The following is a 20,682-nucleotide window of genomic DNA, read 5'->3' as shown; positions in this document are numbered from 1 at the left end:
TTCATCAGAGGCAACTACTGTAATGCACCATTTGAATTAGACGAAGGAACATAAAAAACCACGGTTCGTTTTCAGGAGGTGCACATCCTTTCATCAGAAACAACCACTGATATGCACCATTTGAATTAGACGATTGAACACAAAAAACCAACGTTTCCTTTTCAGGAGGTGTACTACTGTAATGCACCATTTGAATTAGACGATTGAACACAAAGAACCAACGGTTCGTTTTCAGGGGATTGCACACCCTTTCATCAGAGGCAACCACTGTAATGCACCATTTGAATTAGACGAAGGAACACAAAAAACCAACGGTTCGTTTTCAGGAGGTGCACACCCTTTCATCAGAGGCAACTACTGTAATGCACCATTTGAATTAGACGATTGAACACAAAAAAACCAACGGTTCGTTTTCAGGGGATTGCACACCCTTTCATCAGAGGCAACCACTGTAATGCACCATTTGAATTAGACGATTGAACACAAAAAACCAACGGTTCCTTTTCAGGAGGTGCACACCCTTTCATCAGAGGAAACTACTGTAATGCACCATTTGAATTAGACGAAGGAACACAAAAAATAAACGGTTCGTTTTCAGGAGGTGCACACCCTTTCATCGGAGGCAACCACTGTAATGCACCATTTGAATTAGACGATTGAACACAAAAAACCAACGGTTCCTTTTCAGGAGGTGCACACCCTTTCATCAGAGGTAACTACTGTAATGCACCATTTGAATTAGACGATTGAACACAAAAAACCAACGGTTCGTTTTCAGGAGGTGCACACCCTTTCATCAGAGGCAACTACTGTAATGCACCATTTGAATTAGACGATTGAACACAAAAAACCAACGGTTCCTTTTCAGGACGTGCACACCCTTTCATCAGAGGTAACAACTGTAATGCACCATTTGAATTAGACGATTGAACACAAAAAACCAACGGTTCGTTTTCAGGAGGTGCAAACCCTTTCATCAGAGGCAACTACTGTAATGCACCATTTGAATTAGACGATTGAACACAAAAAACCAACGGTTCCTTTTCAGGAAGTGCACACCCTTTCATCAGAGACAACTACTGTAATGCACCGTTTGAATGAGACGATTGAACACAAAAAATCAACGGTTCGTTTTCAGGAGGTGCACACCCTTTCATCAGAGGCAACCACTGTAATGCATCATTTGAATTAGACGACGGAACACAAAAAACCAACGGTTCGTTTTCAGGAGGTGCACACCCTTTCATCAGAGGTAACGACTGTAATGCACCATTTGAATTAGACGAAGGAACACAAAAAACCAACGGTTCGTTTTCAGGAGGTGCACACCCTTTCATCAGAGGCAACTACTGTAATGCACCATTTGAATTAGACGATTGAACACAAGAAAACAACGGTTCGTTTTCAGGGGGTTGCACACCCTTTTAAGTTGTCGTATAGAAAACTAGGGGTACGACATAAATTCTGATGCACTCTACAGTAATAAACCATCCTTAAAGTGACATAATTCATTTCAATTCTGCATTTAAGTAAGGCTTCAGACATGTGACGCAACGATGACGAAGGTCTAATTACGGTTTTAAAATTACGGAAGGTCTAATTATGGTTTAAAAGATGGTGAAAAAACCTACTAACGTCTTAACCATCACGCGGTGAGATTCAATAATCTTTTACCCAGCGTAAAATACATCTTTTTCCTTTGGAATAAACGTTCCAATAATACGCTATTAGAAAGAGAGAGAGAAAGAATGGGAGATAAATAGGATGGCAATGTAAAAAAAGAAGAAAAATCGATAAATAAGCGGAGAAATATTATACAAAGATATTTACCTGCAGGGTCGTCAGCTATGACATCTAAGTAGTCCTCTGATTCCATATCCATTTTAGCCTTTTCAAAAGCTTCTTCTATCTGCTTCTTTTCAAGTAAACGCAATTCAGCGCCTTTTTTCTGACGCTCAAGCTCGCTTTCTAAGGCAGCCTACAATACGAAAAGTTTATTCCGCCTAATGAAGCTTCATCTTTTTAGAATGAAATGGTTAAATAGCATAAAAGTGGTACTAAGGCAAGTAGATTCATTGGAGCCCCCTTCCTCTCTTAATCCCATCATGTTAACGACTTCTCTCATAGTTGTCTTGTTTTTCTTTTATAGGTTATATAAGGAAACCGCTCAAGAGATATGGTCCAGGTACTTTAATATTGGAACATAAGGTTTTACATATTTTGGAAGGACATAAGTCTTTAATGTCAAAGTAAAATTCAAGCTCAAGTACTGATTTGAATCACAATAAAGTAAAGTTGGATATCCACATGTATCATTCCAGAAGTCCATTTCTCTCCTGAAACGTATAAATCTACCAAGAATCCACGTTACTCCATTTTCGAAAGCCCCCCCCCCCCAAGAAAATTCCTCTGATGTTTCAATATCAGATGTTGGCCATGTGTAGCAAGAGTATCTGTCATCATCATCGTAATCGTTAGCATCACTATATCCATAATCTAATCTCCTTCCAAATAGTTAAGACCAGGTCTTTTTTTTTTTCTTTTTTTTAATTTATAAATCCCACCTCCTCTCCTCTCGGTGACCTTCAAATTTTCTTTAAAAATATTTCATAATTTATCTAATGTCACCTTCTCTTTTCTTAATAAAAATAACATCTTCAAAAAAATTTATACAAACTGCATCATAAATTAATTTATTTTTTGAGTTACATGTTGTACAATTTTTTGCAATCAAGAAAACTTTTATTAAATTATTCCTTGATAACTTATTTAAAGATTGTATTAAACTAGTCAGTACATTAGTCTCACATATGTTAACTAACTCGATTAAAAATGAATTTAAATATCAATTATTATTTTTATTATTTTTTATATGTCATTTTGATCGGTTTTTACGTTTAATGGGGCACTTAAAAGAAGGGTTGTCCGTTAACCCATTGATACAATTAGCAACTACATGTCTCCGTATTTCGCAACTCGATCATTTAGCCCAAAAGGATACGCAGTACCCAGAGCATGGATCCAATACTCTTCTTGTCTGCGTAATTTAATATTTTTTTCCTCTTTAGTAAAGTTTTCTAGTTCCAGATTTTCTAAAATTGTAATAGTTAGATTAGATACCGAGCAAGTACCATTATTACAATGTTGAACTAGATAATTATTAGTTTTTTCCTAGGTAATTGTAGTTTTATGTCCCGAAAATCTCTTATATATATATATTGTTAATTGTTTCCCCCACATATTGTAATTGACAATTTTTACATTCTAGTAAATAGATAATATTATCTGTTTTGCAATTTTCCTATCCAGTTCATAAACATTGAAACTTTTTATTATATAAAGTGCTTTTAACATAATTTCGAGGGATGAAGTTATCTTGACAAAGAAAACAACGACCATTACACTTACTAATATTCGGCAGACCCCTTTGAATATAATCCTTATCAATATTATTCAATATAAAATACGAAATCAAATACAGCCAAAACGACAAACAATAGAAAAATCCAAAACATCTCCAAAAGCCAAGCCAACAGTCCACAAGTAATAAGGTTACTCTAACTAATCATACAAAAAAAAAAAAAAAAAAAAAAAAAAAAAAAAAAAAAAAAACCTACCCTAAATAGAACATTTGCTTAAGCAACCCTTTTAAAATAAGTGATAAATTCGCCAAATAATCATCAATTTCAGGTAAAACCTGGACCAGGGTTAAGGTCCGTCGGAGAGGAATTTTTATGATTCCTCCACCAGCACTAGATCCAACCTGGATTCATATTATGTTTAAGAGGTAATTACTTGGCAAAAAAAAAAACCAAAAAAAACAAAAAAAAAAATATCAAAACTAAAAACTGTTTGACTAATCCAGCAAATTATAAAAAATTGCCCTTGAACGAGGCTCTCACCTTACACATCCTCGTTACTCGTTACAATAACTCTTTACAAATGATAGATTCTTTGGTGAATGATTTAAGCTAATAGATTCTACTCAATTTAAAGTAATGAATGTTATAAAAAATCGTCCAATAATTTAGTATTAGATAAATTTATTGTAGTGTTATATAAAAAATTTATTTTTTACTAACCCGTTACTTTTTAAGAATAATCTTTTAATAAAAAAAGCCCAAAGGACTACTCTCTTTGAAGGTACTATTAGTTAAAAATGTTATAGCTTGGATATGATATGCAATTTATTGGAATTTGTTCTATTTAATACATTTATAAGATTTAGTGGGAATTTATATAAGCAAACTGTAGGTATTCCTATGGGTGGGAATGCAAGTCCATTCATAGCAGACCTGTTTTTAAGTCAATTAGAATATGAATATATGATAAATAAAAATAGCCCAAACAACGTAAAATATAACCTTTCAAATAATAAAAGATATCTGGACGATCTCTTGGTAATAAATTGTGCAGAGTTTATTGAGATTTCAAAAAATATTTATCCACAAGAGTTAATTCTTGAGCCTAGCTATGGGATGGGACACTCCGACCATTTCTTAGATTTAAATATTAATATTTCAAATAATAATAAATTAGTTTTTAAATTATATAATAAAACGGATGATTTTAATTTTGAAGTAATTAATTTTCCATATCTTGAAAGTAATATACATTCAAATATTACTTATTCGGCTTATTATTCCCAATTATTTAGGTATGCAAAAATATGCAGTAATTACGCAGATTTTAAAATTAGATGTAAAAAGCTGAGCGAAAAACTTATCTTAAGAGGTTTTTCTGCCAAAAAAATTAGTTGGCAATTCAAAAAATTTAGTTTCATGTATCATGAACTCTTAAGTAAATATATAAAAAATTATAAAGAAATACTGAATGATATTTTAATATAATTTCTCGCAGGTTGAGTTTCTAGGGGTTTCAAACAAGCTTGAGGATCTTTAAATTGGTAATTGGTTCCAGATACCAATAAAAGATACATCTGGAATTGTCTTCATTTGTTCCAGAATGGTCTCTTTCAGTGACCTCTGGGATTTGATTATGGAAACATTGAAACACTTTTTGTATGTAATTTTTATTAGCTTGACTAGTATGCATGTATTTCACAGGTTTGACCTGACATAGGGTTACCATATAGATCTTATGGTAGAGGCGCCACCGTGCTGGGTAAAGAATGTAAAGCCTCGAAACCCGTTAAGGCCGGTGGTATTCTTCTGATGAGCCCTAATTGGAAGGTTTTACTTGGAAATATTTTGCTAGATTTAAGGTGCTTTTGCTGGTAATTTTACAACGACTTACATTTATTGATGACAACTTTGCATGGATTTGGACTTTTCTATTTGGTTGATGGTTTGGGTATACTGTTTGGTCCTAGGTAGTTGGATGGATGTGTAAGGTGAGAGCCTCGTTCAAATGCACATTTGTCTCAATTGCTGGATTAGGACGACAGTTTTTTTTTTTTTTTTTTTTTTTTTTTTTTTTTTTTTTGCCAAGTAATTACCTCTTAAACATAATAAAAATTTAGCTTTTCAAAATATACCAGGGTATAAAAATAGAGGTATACTACATTTCAATTTTCTTATACCATTTAGGTTCATCCGATATCTCAGGCTGCCCTTCCCCCTTAGGGCACCCCTTCCATCCTGACCTTAAATTACGCAAGTGATCTTAAATTAAGACCAAGTCTTAAGCATAGCTAATCACGAAAACCACATTGCCTATCTATCAAAAGAAAGCCTCAAGATAAAATGTAATAGTAAGATAGAGGAGCTTAAACTTGTAAAAGAAACATTAACTGCCATCTAGATCACTCTGCTACCGAATTGGCATCGTAGCATATTAGGTAGGGTATTAGAGGGTGACAATGTCGTTAAATAATGATTTAAAATCCTCTGTTAAAACAGTCTAAATTTTGCACATTTTTAGAAGTACATTGACGCCACATTTGAATTATACTTATGATGATATTAATGTATAAAGAAGGCTCAGTGTTGAAGCTAATTTTTTTCTTTTATCTTGGTAGATTCATTTTATTGTTATTTTTTCCTTTTTTTTACCAGGTTTATTAAAACGGAAATTTTAGATCTCAACATTTCCACTTCATTTTTTTTTTATATATATAATACCTTGATTTTTTTTTTAGAAATGGAAAAGATTTTTGGCCAAATTTTGTTTTGTATTTCTCTTTTTTACAGAGAACAAAAAGATTACAATTCTCCTAGGAGGTGACAGGGATGGAGGCTGTAAGCATAATTGAGTGGCCAAGAAATATACGCAATGGAAATATTCTCGAGCGGCAAAAAATGCGATGAACTATTAAAATACTTTATCATTAAATTGACGGTTTTATTACAATTCAGCAAAATAAGTAACGGTTTTCATTGGCGCATCAATGTAAGGACCTAGATGACCCCCCTGGGAGAGAAGGAGATTAAAAAAAATCGCCAAGAAGAAAATAAAAATGCTCCTATTTAAATGCTGGAGAAAAAAAAAGTGCTGGCAGTACTTGCACCCTCTGTTCAAAATTTCCTAGCGGCACTCTTGTTTTTTGGAGCATTATGAAAGTAATTTATAATTGTAAGTAACTTTAAGATTTTATTTAGTGTTTGTTTATGAAGAGTATATCTGCATATCTTCTTGTACTAAAAAGAGGGAAGGAAATAGTGTTTGCCTCTTTCTTTTAAAAGTTCTTCCTTTCTTTTAGTCAAAGAGTCGACCTAATATAGTAAAACAAGAATACTTGGAATTAACATAAAAACATCAAGAGAAATGCCTTGACATCCACCTCATGTTTCTTTGGTAATTAAGTTGGTAGTGAATTGGTAATTCAATTGACAATTGTAATTAACTTGGTAATTAAAATAAAAAGATTTCGAGAAAAACCTTGTGATCTGCCTCATTTTTCTTTTGTAATTAAGTTGGTAATTAGTTGGTAATTAAAATAAATGTCAAGAGAAAAACCTTGAGATCTGGCTCATTTTTCTTTGGTAATTAAGTTGGTAATCAGTTGATAATTCAAATAAAAAGATGTTAAGAGAAAAACCTTGAGATCCGCCTCATGTTTCTTCAGCTTGTTCGACGTCATAGCCGAAAGATTTTGCCCCTGGGCAAACTCCCAGGCTAAGAGCTGCGATATTCGCGCTACGGAACCTTCTTTCCTCGAAGATATCGAACCCGTTCCACTGATCTGAGAAGATTTCGTTGTACTGCCAACCAATGTAGATATTGCAGATTCAGGGAGAGACTGTACACTACCGTGACCAGTACCAGTTGAGCTACTTTGAGTGCTCGATACTGATGACCTTCGTTTATCGTCAAGTAGCTGGAAAAGGAGCAATAATATATTATGAATGCTTATAAAGACTAAAACACCTCTTTATGATGTTTCAGCGCCCCGCTAGCAGCAATTGGACAAAAGACACACCACTATATCCCATATAAAAAAGGAATTTTCCCTGTTGCTCAAGATGGAGGACTGTAATTCTCCTAAATAGAATTAGTGATTATGATTCCAAACTTGCTGTTTTCAATTAAATTCGACACTATTTTTGTGAGGTTTCTGGCTATTTTTTTGAAATTCCAACAGAATTGTTTTCACAACAAACTTTATCATCAAGTTTAATCTGAATGATAGTTAACATTCCTGAATCAGCTTCAAATGGTGATTTGTCCTCCCTTGATGTTTTTTTTTTCACAACAGGTTTTTATATTTTCGGTTACTATGTCCCCTAGGGACAACCTTAAGAAAAATTGTGCAATAGCTTAGGTATGGGGTTCCTAGCCTTTTTTAGCCTTTGGAACATATTTGGCAAAATATTCTTCAATAAAACCAGGTTTACTAAATTCAGTGGTTAATTACGCTCTAGACCAACCCGAGAATGCAATCACAGATCCATACTTTAAAATATCGTAGAACACTTAAGATCACACATGAGTTGGGTAGAGTTCAGATTGTACAACTCTGACGTAGAGCCAGAGTTTTCAGGAAATTTCAAGTTGAGTTTCGAATTTCAATTTCAGTTTCAAATTTTAATTCGAAACTGAATGAAAACTAAAATGTAAAATTTTTCAAAACAGTCCTATTTTATCTGTTGCATGTTGTTGTGAGTTTTCTTTCTTTTATATATTTTTGTTTTGCTGAGGACGGCCCTTGGACATAGGGCCGAAATATTCATTCAAATTATCTTCCCCATCTCATAAAAAGATTCGCTATTGTTCTTCTTGTTTTTGATGTTTGTGATGTTGTCTTGTTTCTACACGGAAGACACAGTTTGTGTTCCACGCATTCATACAAATGAAACATTCCGGTAAGAGCTACAGTTGCAAAAGCCAACCGAGTCTTTGAAAAATGGAATTACTTTAAGTCTAAATCACATAAATACTTAGCTAGACATCAATGTCTAGCCATACTTATTATCTGCCAATCATAGTTCGCTACCTCTTTTATAAGCAGCCGTGATTGGTCCAAACTGATGGTGGCTAGAAATTGATGATTATTTAAGCACATGTGAATGGACCTTAATCAAAATGGCCTAAGCTATATTTATTCATATTTAATAAAAATTATGTGAATCTACCACTATATAAATCAAGTATGCAATTAAGGGAAATTACCAATCATAATTTGTTTCCTCTTGTATAAGCAGCCGTGATTGGTCCAAACTGATGTTGGCTAGAAACTGATGATTTTTTAAGCATATATGAATGGAACTTAATCGAAATGACCTATGTTACATTCATTTATATTTAATAAACGTTACATAAATGTCACTATATAAATAAGATATACAATTAAGAGAAATTACCAGGGGCGTTATATACCAATGATAATTTGGTTCCTATTTTATAAGCAACCGTGATTGGTCTAATCTGATGATGGCTAGAAATTGATGAAATTTAAGCACATGTGAACGGAGCTTAATCAAAATGGCCTAAGCTATATTTATTTACATTTAATAAAAATTACATTAATCTGCCACTATATAAATCAGGTATATAATTAAGGAAAATTACCAGGGACGTTATATACCAACCATAATTTGCTTCCTCTTCTATAAGCAGTCGTGAATTAATGAAAGTGATGATGGCTAGATATTGATATCTAGCTAAGCACACCTCTGAATGGACCGTACTTTCCATAGGCCATAACCGTAGGTGTCTGCTGGATTAGAGAATCACCATTTATCATCTTTTTTTACTTATTTCCTCCCCATTGAGACGAAACCGGTTTTCGCAATAGAGATTGCGACTACAAAACGATGAGTCTCAAAAACGTCAGTACAAGTGCCACAAAAAAATTGACAAACTTAATAATCTTTGGAATCCTACCTCTCTCCTTGTTGAGACTTTAAGTGATTTCTCCATGGCAGACGAGGCTCCAATATCTGGATCGGACGAACTGATTCGTTGAGCACAAGATTTTAATATTGAAGCAACAATATGTCGCGGACTTAGCAAAGTTTTATCCTCTTCCCCTGAAAAGGAAGGAACAATTCAAGAACAACCAAAATTTATATTTGGGTTGGCAGAAGCACATCCAGGATTTTTGTTCGGTGGGGGGGGGGGTTACTACTTTCTTGGGGGGGGGGAGGGTTACATAAAAACCTCAAAAATCGCATACAAAATTTGTTTATGTCCATTTTTGTTACGTTTTTACGAGTCAAACAAACATTTCGAGGGGGGTGGGGGTCAAACCGGGTAATTGCCCCCCCCCCCTGAATACGGCCTTGTGCGTTGGGAACGTTCCTCCCGACACTAAAATCAGCTTTACATCTTCTTTGATAGTACCGATTATACTTACTAACAGATAAAAAAACATCAGTCTACATGTGGGGAGGGTGGTCTTTTCTCTTCGCTCTATGGGGCAAATAACGATTTCCAGAATTATAGGCTTTTAAAGATTTTCCAGTTCACTATATTTTATTTAGAAATTCATTGTTATTTAGCTATTTCTTCACAACCGGTTAATAAAGCCACCTTAGCTGTATGGATATTACTACATAAAGGAATGGTTGTTTCAAGAAAAATCGGGAAGAAATTGTCCCCTGGGCGAAAAATAAGCAGTCAAGCCCCCTCCCCCACCCACCTTATAAGTAGTGTATAGATATTCAATGCAGTACATTCCAACTTTATATCTTTTGGTAAATTTGTATAATTCTCACACTTTGCTTAATTTCTAGATTCACGGCAAACAAAAGTCGGAGGATTTGAGCTACATCAAGCGGTAACAAAGACGTGTACAAAACGGTTGTTTCTCTTTGAGATTATATCAAATGCCTGTTCTATACTTTGCAGCTATCCTGACAGCTCAGAAAAATCTGTTAATGAGTCTATAAGCTTAAAAATTAAAGAAGAAGTTTTGGACATTTAACGTTAAAGAAGAAAAAAAATTTCGCCGGTCTTCTAATCTCTTTTTTTTTCTTTTTTTTTTTTCACGTGTAAAAGACCACTACCCGCAAAAAAAGAACGGTGATACCTAGTCTTTTTTTATTTTTTTACTTAGATAAGATATTTATTTCAAAAAATTTCTATCACAAGCCCCGAAGGGCGAAATTTGCATTTTGGAATCATAAAACCAAAAAAAAAAAAACATAAAAAAGGAAACAACTAAAAAACTGGCAAAACAATTCCAAAAACAATAATATCAGAATGGCAAAACCATTGATTAGTCAAACACATTAAGCGGCAAAATGTTAGAAAGTTAAAAAGGTAAAAACTAAAAAAACTAAAAAGGATTGAAATAAAAAATACATTAAAAAATGTTTAAAAGAGAACATATAAAAGGGGAAGGGAACAAAGAAATCAAACGAACATAAAACTTGGGTATCACCAGTACCGAAAACAAAAGAAGAGGAAAACTAGCGGTTTATTTTATCAGTAACGAAGGGAATAAAGGTTTTTTTCATATTTGGAGGTAAAGCAACGGATGGGGGACAAGATAGGAACAGGTTTAGAAACAGTACGTGGCAGGCAGTGTCTGGGTGGGGAGTGTCTTTTGGGGAAAATGTTTTCCGTGCGAAGGTTTATTATTGCATTTTTTGTGAAACGGAGGCACAACGTTCCTCTCCTGTGCTCAAGAGTATCCAGCTTGGCCTTTTTTAGAAGGAGCGAATATGGTACCTTATCTTCTTGAAAATTATTCTCAGGGCTCTTTTTTGAGTGGATTCGATTTTGATACCGAACGGGACAAGCATATTCAAGATGCGGGCGGACAAAGGAAGTATAGATCCTTAAAGAATGGGGTAGGAGGACGGTGAATTTCTTCAAGAGCTTAAGAAGAGACATGCACGCATTAGCTTTTTGAACAATATCTTTAGTGTGAATATCCTACTTTAAATTAGAGAAAATTGTAACCCCAAGTTATTTAAAGGAAGACACAGAAATACCTGCGGAATAGGGTTGAGGAAAAGGGGTGAGGTTTTGAGAACACATATTGGCATTATCATAGATTTAGATGGGTTAACTCTCATGTCTAAGTCCGCAGCGTCATCTGCAATATCATTGAGGATACTCATAGGGCTGCTTACTAAGTTTCGGTAGCAGGTTTCAAAAACCGTTAGGTCATCCATAAATTTCGATCTGTCGGGAAATTCCTTAGCAAAGCTACTTATCACAACAGAAAAAAAGGAGGGGACCTATAAGAGTACCTTGGGGTACTCCATTGTGGACAGGGAGGGGAATGGAATAATGATTCTGATATTTGACTACCTGCGATCTATTTGATAAAAAGGAGGCAACCGATTTAACCAGGAATGAATCAATATTGAAGTCAGTTGCAAGTTTCTCAACTAAGATATTATGGTTAACAAGGTCAAATGCTTTTTGAAGGTCAATGATAAATTTAGCCAGCAATTAGGTTTTTCGAGAATTTTCCCAATGGAGTCGATAAGATATACAAGGTGATGGGAAGTAGAAGTGGATTTGAGATTCCCGAATTGTCTCAGTTCAGTAAGGGGTAGGATCTTTTCTTTGAACCAGTCTGCAAGGAATCCATCATATAGTTCAGAGAAGAGGAGTGAGTGAAATAGGACGGACACCTTCAAAACCAGCTTTGCCCTCTTTCTTTTTCAAGGGGTTGTGAAACCCTGTACTGACTACAATTTTCCAACACATCTTGAGCAAGCAGAAGCTGAACAAAGAGAATTCAGCAAACCTAAAGGAAAAGTTGAAAAACCCAATATAACAAATAACACGATCTTAGCAAATGCTTATTTAATTTCCGTGTACATTTCTTGCAAAATAAAGAAAAATGTGAAAAAGTTCTGCAAAGCAAATTAATAAATAATTTCGTGATAAATTTATTTAAACGTCACAATTCGTCACAAATTGTGACACATTTATTGAGAAATAATCTAGAACTTTTATCAAAGGAAAGAGCTAAAAAAAAGCAAAGGAGGTTCCTTGATCAAGGGCAATCCATGGCATATATTATCAACCGCATATTTTTTCAGTAACATTTTGGTTTTTCATTTAAGATGCTGGCTTATCTTTTATTATTGGTTTTAAGCTTCAGATAAAACTTTGAGGTTTTTAATTATTATTGGCTATTTTGTTTTTTTGCCATCAAGGTTGGATACTTTACATTTTTCGCACTGATGATTGCTTACCGGACGTCTTTTCCAAAGTATATGCTTTTGGTCCTGTTTCACCTTCTTAGTTAAAATTGTTCCTCGGTTCGCAATTCGCCGTTTATTTACTCTTTTCCTGGTTATCTCTAGTCTAGAAGTGACAGAAAATGACGTGAGAGTGACAGAACAAAACTAGCATTCATGTCGAACTTGCCTTTGCAGAACGGGAGTTGAAACATCAATGGAAGTTTTTTCAGACATTTTGAATTTTATGACGTCATTTTCACCAAGATCTAATCCTTTTCCCCTTTTCTGTAGACTTTATAATTATCCTGTAGATTTCCTTATGCTAATTATTTTGAAGGCTCTGAAGGGTTTTAAAATTTAGGCAGTTTCAGACTGTGTTACATACATTCAGAATTACAATTAAAAAAGCAAATTCTTTTCAGGTATATATCTGAAATCAAATTCCATCAAGTTTTTCGCAGAGTGTTTCCAGGTCTTCAGGTCTTGAAGTTCTTAGTTTTCTTACATGCAAAAAAGTGATTTTCTCTGCTGTTGGGGTTGTAACTTTCCTGTGAGGGGCTTTTGACAATGGCGATTCTAATGCTACAGCTTTCATTTCGTTCTGACACTTTTTTCGAGGATTTGCAGGCTCTTTTTTTCAAAATTCCCATAAATTTCTCTTCACAATAGATTTTCACCACTAAAATTAATCGAAATAGTAATTACCATTCTTGAATCAGCTTCAAATGGCGACTTTTTCTTACTTGACAGTTTTTTTTTCAAAATACATTTTTGAATTTTCCGTTACTATGGGCTAGAGTTGGTTCAGTATGGACTAGATAGGCTAGAAAAGAACTTCAGCCTGCGTTTTTCATTAGGAAAAACATATTAGTTTGATGACAAGATTGATGTGTCATGTGCGATTTTTTGGTTTATTATTTTTTTCGGTCCTAAGATTTTAATATTTCAAAATAAGACGAAGATTTTGCCACCATTCGAAAACTTAGATTTAGCTTACTTAATAGTTTTTTTTTCAAAAAACATTTTGAAATTTTCAGTTACTATGTGCTAGAGTTGATGGAGTATGAACTAGATGGGCTTGATTTTTAAAAAATACATATTTCTAAATTTTCAACCACCATGGGCTAGAGTCGGTAGATTATGGACAAGGGATGAACCTCAGTCTGCGTTAGTCATCAGGAATAGCGAGGGGCTTAATAGCTTAATGGCAAGATTGATGTGCCCTGTGCAAAATTTGGTATGCTATTTTTTTGCGGTCCTAAGATTTGAAATTTTCAACACAAGACAATGATTTTGCCGCCATTCAAAAATTCAGAGCCACCTTCATCATCTACCAAATTCCATTATTTAAACGTGTTTAGCACTTTTCTTATATTAGAAATAAGTAGAAAACACGAAAGAGACATGCTAAATAGGAATGTTTTCATATTTTCAAAGAAAATTTAGATAATTCTCTAAGAATAAAGATGATTAATATTAAAATCCCAGTTCAGTGAATAGACAAATCAGAAACTAATGAATCCAGTGATCCAACATCTTATGCTTTCAGGGCAAACTACAGCTGAAGCATTGTCACAAAGTCACATGCTTTACAGTGAACATACACCTTAATATGGACTGGATGTATTAAATTTTATCTAGGAGATCCCAGGGGATCTTATATTCTACCTAGATTAAGTCATGGACATTTAATACCAATAATTTGTTAAATCAGTCAGTCAATATTTCAGTGAAATTATTCAAAAGGTAGTGATTGGCGAGAAAACATTATTTCAAATAACGGTGTTATAATTTGCCAAGCAAATTCAAATTACCTACTCACCCAAAAAAAGATGACGAGCGGGCCAGGGCTCTAATAGATAAGGGGTCGCAGCCGGGCGAAATTTAGCAATTACGCACAGAAAACCATTTCATTTGTTAATTAATAGACTTTAACCAAACGGACGTAAAACCCGACAATAAAAATTTAGAACATAAAATCAATCAATAGGGATTAGCTTTGCGTCAGCTGCAATTGCCTCCTCGTAATCTTCCGAGTCAAATCTCTTAGACTGTTCCTGTATTTCTTGAACGTGTCATAGTGGTTATCACATCTGCACTTTACATATTTGGACCATGTTCTTTTCTTCTTCCTTCTAGCCCTTATAATTTCTTTGGGTAAGAAGGGGAGTGCTTTTGGCAGGGATGACCAGTATAACCGGGTATGTTTGTTTTCTGCAGCTAAGACTTCTGTTTTAAATGCCTCCCAGCTTTTTTCTATATTACCACAATCAACCATTTTCTCCCATTTTATCTTTGACAGGTCCTGCCGTATCAACTCATAATCAGTAAAGGAATGTTTTCATTTTACTTTCCTTCTTAGCGTTCACGTGTATCTCCGTCAAGATAGAAATATGGTCACTGCTTCGTATTGCAGAGAGATGGGAAGTAGAAATGATTCGTTGAGGATCATTTGTGACAACTAGTCTAGTAAGGAGTGTTGTTGCTGGTGCCTGAATCACGTTGGTTGGTCAATAATCTGTGTCAGTAGGTTGTCAGTGAGGGATTTAGTAGTGACACATGAGGGGCTACTCAAAAAAGGGAGAAAGGGTCAAACCAGTAATTGTCACCCTATAAGTCTAACTTCTGTTATATGCAAAGTCCTTGAGAACATCATAAATGACGCACTGATCTCTCGCCTAGAAAGAAATCAGTCACTTTCAAAAAGTCAGCATGGTTTCTATAAAGGTTACTCAATTAACACAAATCTCATTGAATCATATGACTTTGTGACCAGACTCTTGGATGATGGCCTTCCGGTGGATGGCCTTTGATAAAATACAGCATCAACTTCTTCTCCTGAAAATGGAAGCATACAGGGTACATGAGGATATAGTTGCCTAGATTGAAGTCTTTCTTACTGGAAGAACTCAGAGGGTAGTAGTTTATGACACCACCGGTAAAATTGTTTATTCAGATGAAATACGACTGTACAACAAACCTGAACAACCCATTGACACTATATGCTGACGATTGCAAGCTCTTAGGACAGGCCCAAATTAGCCCCAATCACTCAACGATACAGTAAGACGTAAATCAACTATCTAGATGGTCATCTGAGTGGGGTTTGCATTTAAACGTGTCAAAATGCAAAGTCCTGCATCTTGGACACAACAATCATAGACAACCTTACCGTATTGGAGATATACCTACTTGAAACTGTAAGTGAGGAGAAGGACATGGGGGTTATTGGCGATGACGAACTCAAGTTCCAAAGCAACACACAAGCTCAAGTTGCTAAAGCAAACCAAGCCCTAGGGCTCATAAAGTGAACGTTTACCACCAGGAAACTGTGTGTGGTCAAGAAGCTGTACAAAGCTATTCCACATCCACACCTGGAATTTGGATTGACCCTATCGTCTCCCCATTATAAAATGGACGCTAAAGCACTTGAGTGTCCAAAGACGAGCAACAAAGCTCATACCAGCTTTGCGAGACAAGCCGCATAAGAAACGCCTTGTATCCCTCAATCTCCCCACCCTAGTATATCGAAGAAAGAGAGAAGACGCACTCACTACTTGCAAACTGCTAGGAAACAATCTCTCAAGTCAAGTTTTCTCCTCATCCCTTGCAATACAACAAGAGGTCACACAAAGAAGCTGCAAGTCCCCCGTTGCCATCGACGTGAGCGCCGGCAATTCTTCTCTCTACGCGCCGTCCCTTACTAGAATAGCCTCTCCGAAGCCACCATTCAGTCCCAAACCATAGATGCATTCAAAAAAGGAGTTGACCAGGACTGGGCCAATGCAGAGTGTAGGCTAAACTGGGATGCCAAACCTTAGTCATGTCACACCACCAGCAAGATGTTCCACACGAGGCTCATCATCATCTTATCTCGCTGGGCATTCAATTTAAGGTAAATTTTAAGATAATAACTATCTCAATATAACCTGCTGATGATACAGATGATAACTAGACTCAAACCCTTACCTATTATAAGGGATTTTGAAAGGACTCAAGGAAAAAAGGGGGAATATTAAATGCATTATCTTCAATCTTCAATTCCTTTGCCACCCCTCATATCTTAGCTTTATCACCTTTCTGGTCTTTGTTTACTTTTGATGATGAAAAAACAATCCGTACAGTGTCAGTAATGTGTCAGTAATGTTTAGTCAGTAATGTGTAATGGTTGTCTTTTTATGTAAATAGTTTCGCCATTGGTTTTTTTTTTTTTTTTTAGTTATTGAAGTATTAATTTAAGTTGTTAGTTTTTTCGATTTTTTTTGTTGTTTTCTTTTCATGTTCTCTCTACTCCATTTTTACTTTTTTGTATTGCTAAAGATGGGTAATAAAAATCATTCATTCATTCATTAGGAAAAGATGTTTTAAAGCAATAAAGAAGTGGCAAGAAAACAATTTACCGGACGGAATATACTATTATGATAGAACTATATCTAGAAGGCGTTTTTATAACATTCTTAGTTTGTTCCTTCTTCTTTTTTTTTCTATTTGCGCTACAATATTTATGAATCAGATGAAGTTTTGCTTACCCGCAACACTCTCCGTTGATCCACCACCCTTTTCATCAAAACTGACATCAGGACAATTAGTGACGGTAACATCAAATTCGTCATCACCAAAAAAGAGGAGTGCATCAGTGATGAGGGTTTCAACAATGCGCGATTGTTGGGACATATCTTTCACCATCGTCCCCATAATATCTGTGTCTTTATTTGACGGTCGAATTAAAGATGGCCCAAAAATTATTGCTAAATTTTTCACATCCATTTTGTTCGTTTGGCTTTTCTCTGCGACTCGGGCTAAGTGTCGAATGAGGAAAGAAATTGTTCGATAGTTTACATCAGGTAATTCGTCAATCTGAAAAAGAACACCTTTTTTGATGCCGTAAAGTTAAAAAAAAAACAAAAAAAAAAAAAACAAAAACAATTTTAATGGCTTTCATCTGCAATGACTAAGCCTAAAAGTGTTTGCTAAAATCCTTCATATTAGCTTAAAAGTCCTAGTATTCCTATGACTGGTTCGACCCTCCCTCGCTCTCATCATTCTTTGGTTTGACCCTTACTTGATTACGATTATCCCGACTGGTATCCAATTCTAACCAAAGTTCAAACATCTAAAGCTGAAAAAATTCAAAACGACCTTTAAAAATTACTCTTGATTCATCTCTAACTAATTATGAGAATCATCTAAATCAGCTTCATCTGACTTTCTTGAAAATGAGATGACAATAGCTTAGCATGGATATTGGACTCAACGTCAACCGTAGGCAACGCAGAGACTAAATACTCTGCTAAACTAATTAGAATGTCAGTAGACATTCTAATCCCCCTAATTTCCCCCCCCCCCCTGAAATACCAAGGACAGTGAAAATGTAATCTGATTGTTTAAATTGGTTAAGTGAAAACTTGCAGAACTATACATATCTTTAAAATTTAAGTAAAATCGGATGTTCAATTTTTAGTGAAATTTGGCAGTTTCGGAAGCAAAATAAAAAAAATCATGGGTCAAAAATACACAGGAATAAGAGAAAAACATATGGAACCAGCTCAAGGATCAAGGATTATCAACGGTTGAATTAGTAAAGACGAAAACCGTTATCAAGTTAACTAGATTGGCCTATTTATTTTTACGGTTTGACTTGGCAACACTGACGAAATGGTGAAATTGCTCACAAATTTTGAAAAAAAGGTGTTACATAAATTTTTGAAAATCGTGGTTGTCGGGTGTTAAAAGACCTATCATTGGTCGAAAGGACACAAAATGTTTTGATTTTGATACCGCTGATACTTTAAAGAAAAGTTCACTTCGGCAATGTGAACATGTCGTAATTCCTTTTTGCAGATACTTTATACGCCAAGTTAAGTGAAGCTTTGTAGCAGCTTATTTTTGTAGCTTCACTCGTTTTTATTTTTAAAATCTTAACATAATCGAGCTGGCTTACAACCATTGCAGTTAACGAAAATATTCCATACTAAAAAAAAAAAAAAAAAAAAAAAAAAAAAAAAAAAAAAAAAAAACACGTAAGCTAAAGTAAACAGGAAACTGACTAGAAGCAGGCCCAAGCGTTTTGCCCCTCCGTTTTTGTGAAATTTTTGGGGAAATCTCATTAGAGTTCGGTGATACCGAACTATCAGCTGTCATTATTGGGAGAAATCCGAAAGTTTATAAGTGGCCACGGAATTGCTGTGTTGTTGTAAAAACACTTTTCTGTGAATAGGCAGCGTGGCAGCGGAGTAAACCTGGCACGTTGACGATAAGTCATATCAGTCCAGCTTTTAATAAAAAAAAAATCACTCAGTGATAAATTATTGCGCCCCTGGACATTGTGCACCCCTAGGCCCCGGCCTAGTGGGCCTATTGGTGAATCCAGGCCTGGAATTGGACAATGTAAGACCAATGGAATAACTTTAGGGAAATTGTCTGTGAAGTAGCAGACAATGTTTTAGGGAGGAAATTAAGAAAAACAGCAAAGATAATTAGCAAGGGGACAATAAGTTTGGTAGAAGATATAAGTATTATGAGTAAGAACCTATTGAAGGACAGATCTTACAAGGCAGAGGGAATTATTCCAAGCGGATGGAGGCCTTAATGTATGTTCAAATTCAAATTTTCATCAAAAAAAAAAAAAATAATAATAATAATTTCGCGCAGGAGAAATACCTACGAGGGTTTGCGTTCGCACGGAATTCCACGTATCTAATTACCTCTTACGTCAAATATTTAATTCAATATATTATCAATAAATCAAAATGAATAACCTATAGAGTTATAATAAATAAATATATCTGAACTATGAATTATAATAGATAAATAAAATATAAAATAAGAATGATAATAATAAATAAAATATCAATCACTCGTCAATGCTCAGCTCCCACCTCTAAACCTACCCTCCCATCCCACCTTACCCTTTGCCCACCCTTCCATCCCTACCACCCATAATAAAATTTAAATTTTATCCAAACCCAAAAACTCCTAGGATTTCTTTTAATCTGAGGTCCGTGTTCCGCCACCCTAATCCTCACTAGTAGGGTATTCCATGAAGAATATGAGATGAATCAAGAATATGTGAAACAGTGGCAATGGATGAACTTGTTGCAAATCTGAAAGACTCAGGCAGGCGGCACATCAATGAGATGTTGTTCTGACATTTTAAGAAATTAAGGGAAAATTCTCTGTCCGCATTAGTACTAGCTAAAGAGAGGAACTAAGCTTCATTTGGTAAGAGAGGCATGGGCTAAACCTTTGAAAGTGTGACAAACCGTGGTAAAGATGCGGGGAATAGTCCAGAAAATACTGAGCTTTCTTTTTCATAATTTATTAGCGAAGAAATATAGATAATATTATGAATACGGTTTTGACAAAGAGGAAGTACAAAGAGATTCAGGAAAACTTTAACTAAAGCCCTTTTTAAGAGTGGTGATAGGAGTAAATCTAGCATTAGGAGACAGTGCCATTATTTGGATAAATGTATTGGCCATATAATATTAGGACAATGCAAATTGCTCAGCAGGATAATACTTGTTAGACTAGGAGATTTTGAAATTAATAAAAGATACTGTAGATTTATTTTCCAAAATGAATTTAAAGATTGTACTTAAAAAGATTAACAAGTAATAAGGTCTCAGACACAAAAAGATTAAAAGTAATAAGTTCTCAGACGCAAAAGATTGACAAGTAATAAGGTCTCAGACGCAAAAACATTGACAAGTAATAAGGTCTCAGACGCTAATTGCATGGTAAGTTAGATTTTGAAATATAGTGGTTAATTCCGGTATCAGAAAATAAGGTTTTCTGATACCAGGGCGGAATTTCAATTTACCCCCCCCCCCCCCTTCCTACGCCACTAAGTTACAGTTAGGGGTAAGATCCAAATATTGCGAAAATGATTTTTGATAAAAAGGGAAGAACCCAGTGATTTTGGTTGACTTTATGTAGTGATTAGAGAGCCATTAGCTTAAAATCTCTACAAGGCAAATTACTTAGAATGATTGTATTTATCATTTTAAAGAGTGATTCTAAAGAATAAGAGATACCGTACGTAAAGTTTTAAGAGAAAAAAGGCTTAACTTTAGGAAAGAGACACTAAACACTAACCAAATTGTCATGCTTAAATTAATATCGGGGACTT

At 35.0% G+C, this 20,682-nt stretch overlaps 1 protein-coding gene across 7 annotated transcripts in view; it reads right to left on the bottom strand.

Moving 5' to 3' along the window:
• Window positions 1–20,682, bottom strand: part of LOC148949809 (rho GTPase-activating protein 21-like) — a 280,475-nt gene that overhangs the window by 33,569 nt on the left and 226,224 nt on the right. For all 7 annotated transcript variants that reach the window (XM_089093760.1, XM_089093758.1, XM_089093761.1 and 4 more), the window contains 4 exons: window positions 17,081–17,408; window positions 9,286–9,431; window positions 7,001–7,279; window positions 1,831–1,978 (listed from right to left, as the gene is read on the bottom strand). In XM_089093760.1, the coding sequence (XP_088949886.1) occupies window positions 1,831–1,978; window positions 7,001–7,279; window positions 9,286–9,431; window positions 17,081–17,408 (901 nt within the window). The remainder of the gene's footprint in view (window positions 1–1,830; window positions 1,979–7,000; window positions 7,280–9,285; window positions 9,432–17,080; window positions 17,409–20,682) is intronic.

Source organism: Artemia sp. Qi Xiang Cuo, chromosome 8 (genome assembly GCF_049724085.1).
Source record: "Artemia sp. Qi Xiang Cuo chromosome 8, ASM4972408v1, whole genome shotgun sequence".
NCBI classification, from domain to species: Eukaryota; Metazoa; Arthropoda; class Branchiopoda; order Anostraca; family Artemiidae; genus Artemia; species Artemia sp. Qi Xiang Cuo.
Note: the sequence above shows the minus strand (reverse complement) of the source record. Positions and strands in the feature narration are given on the sequence as shown.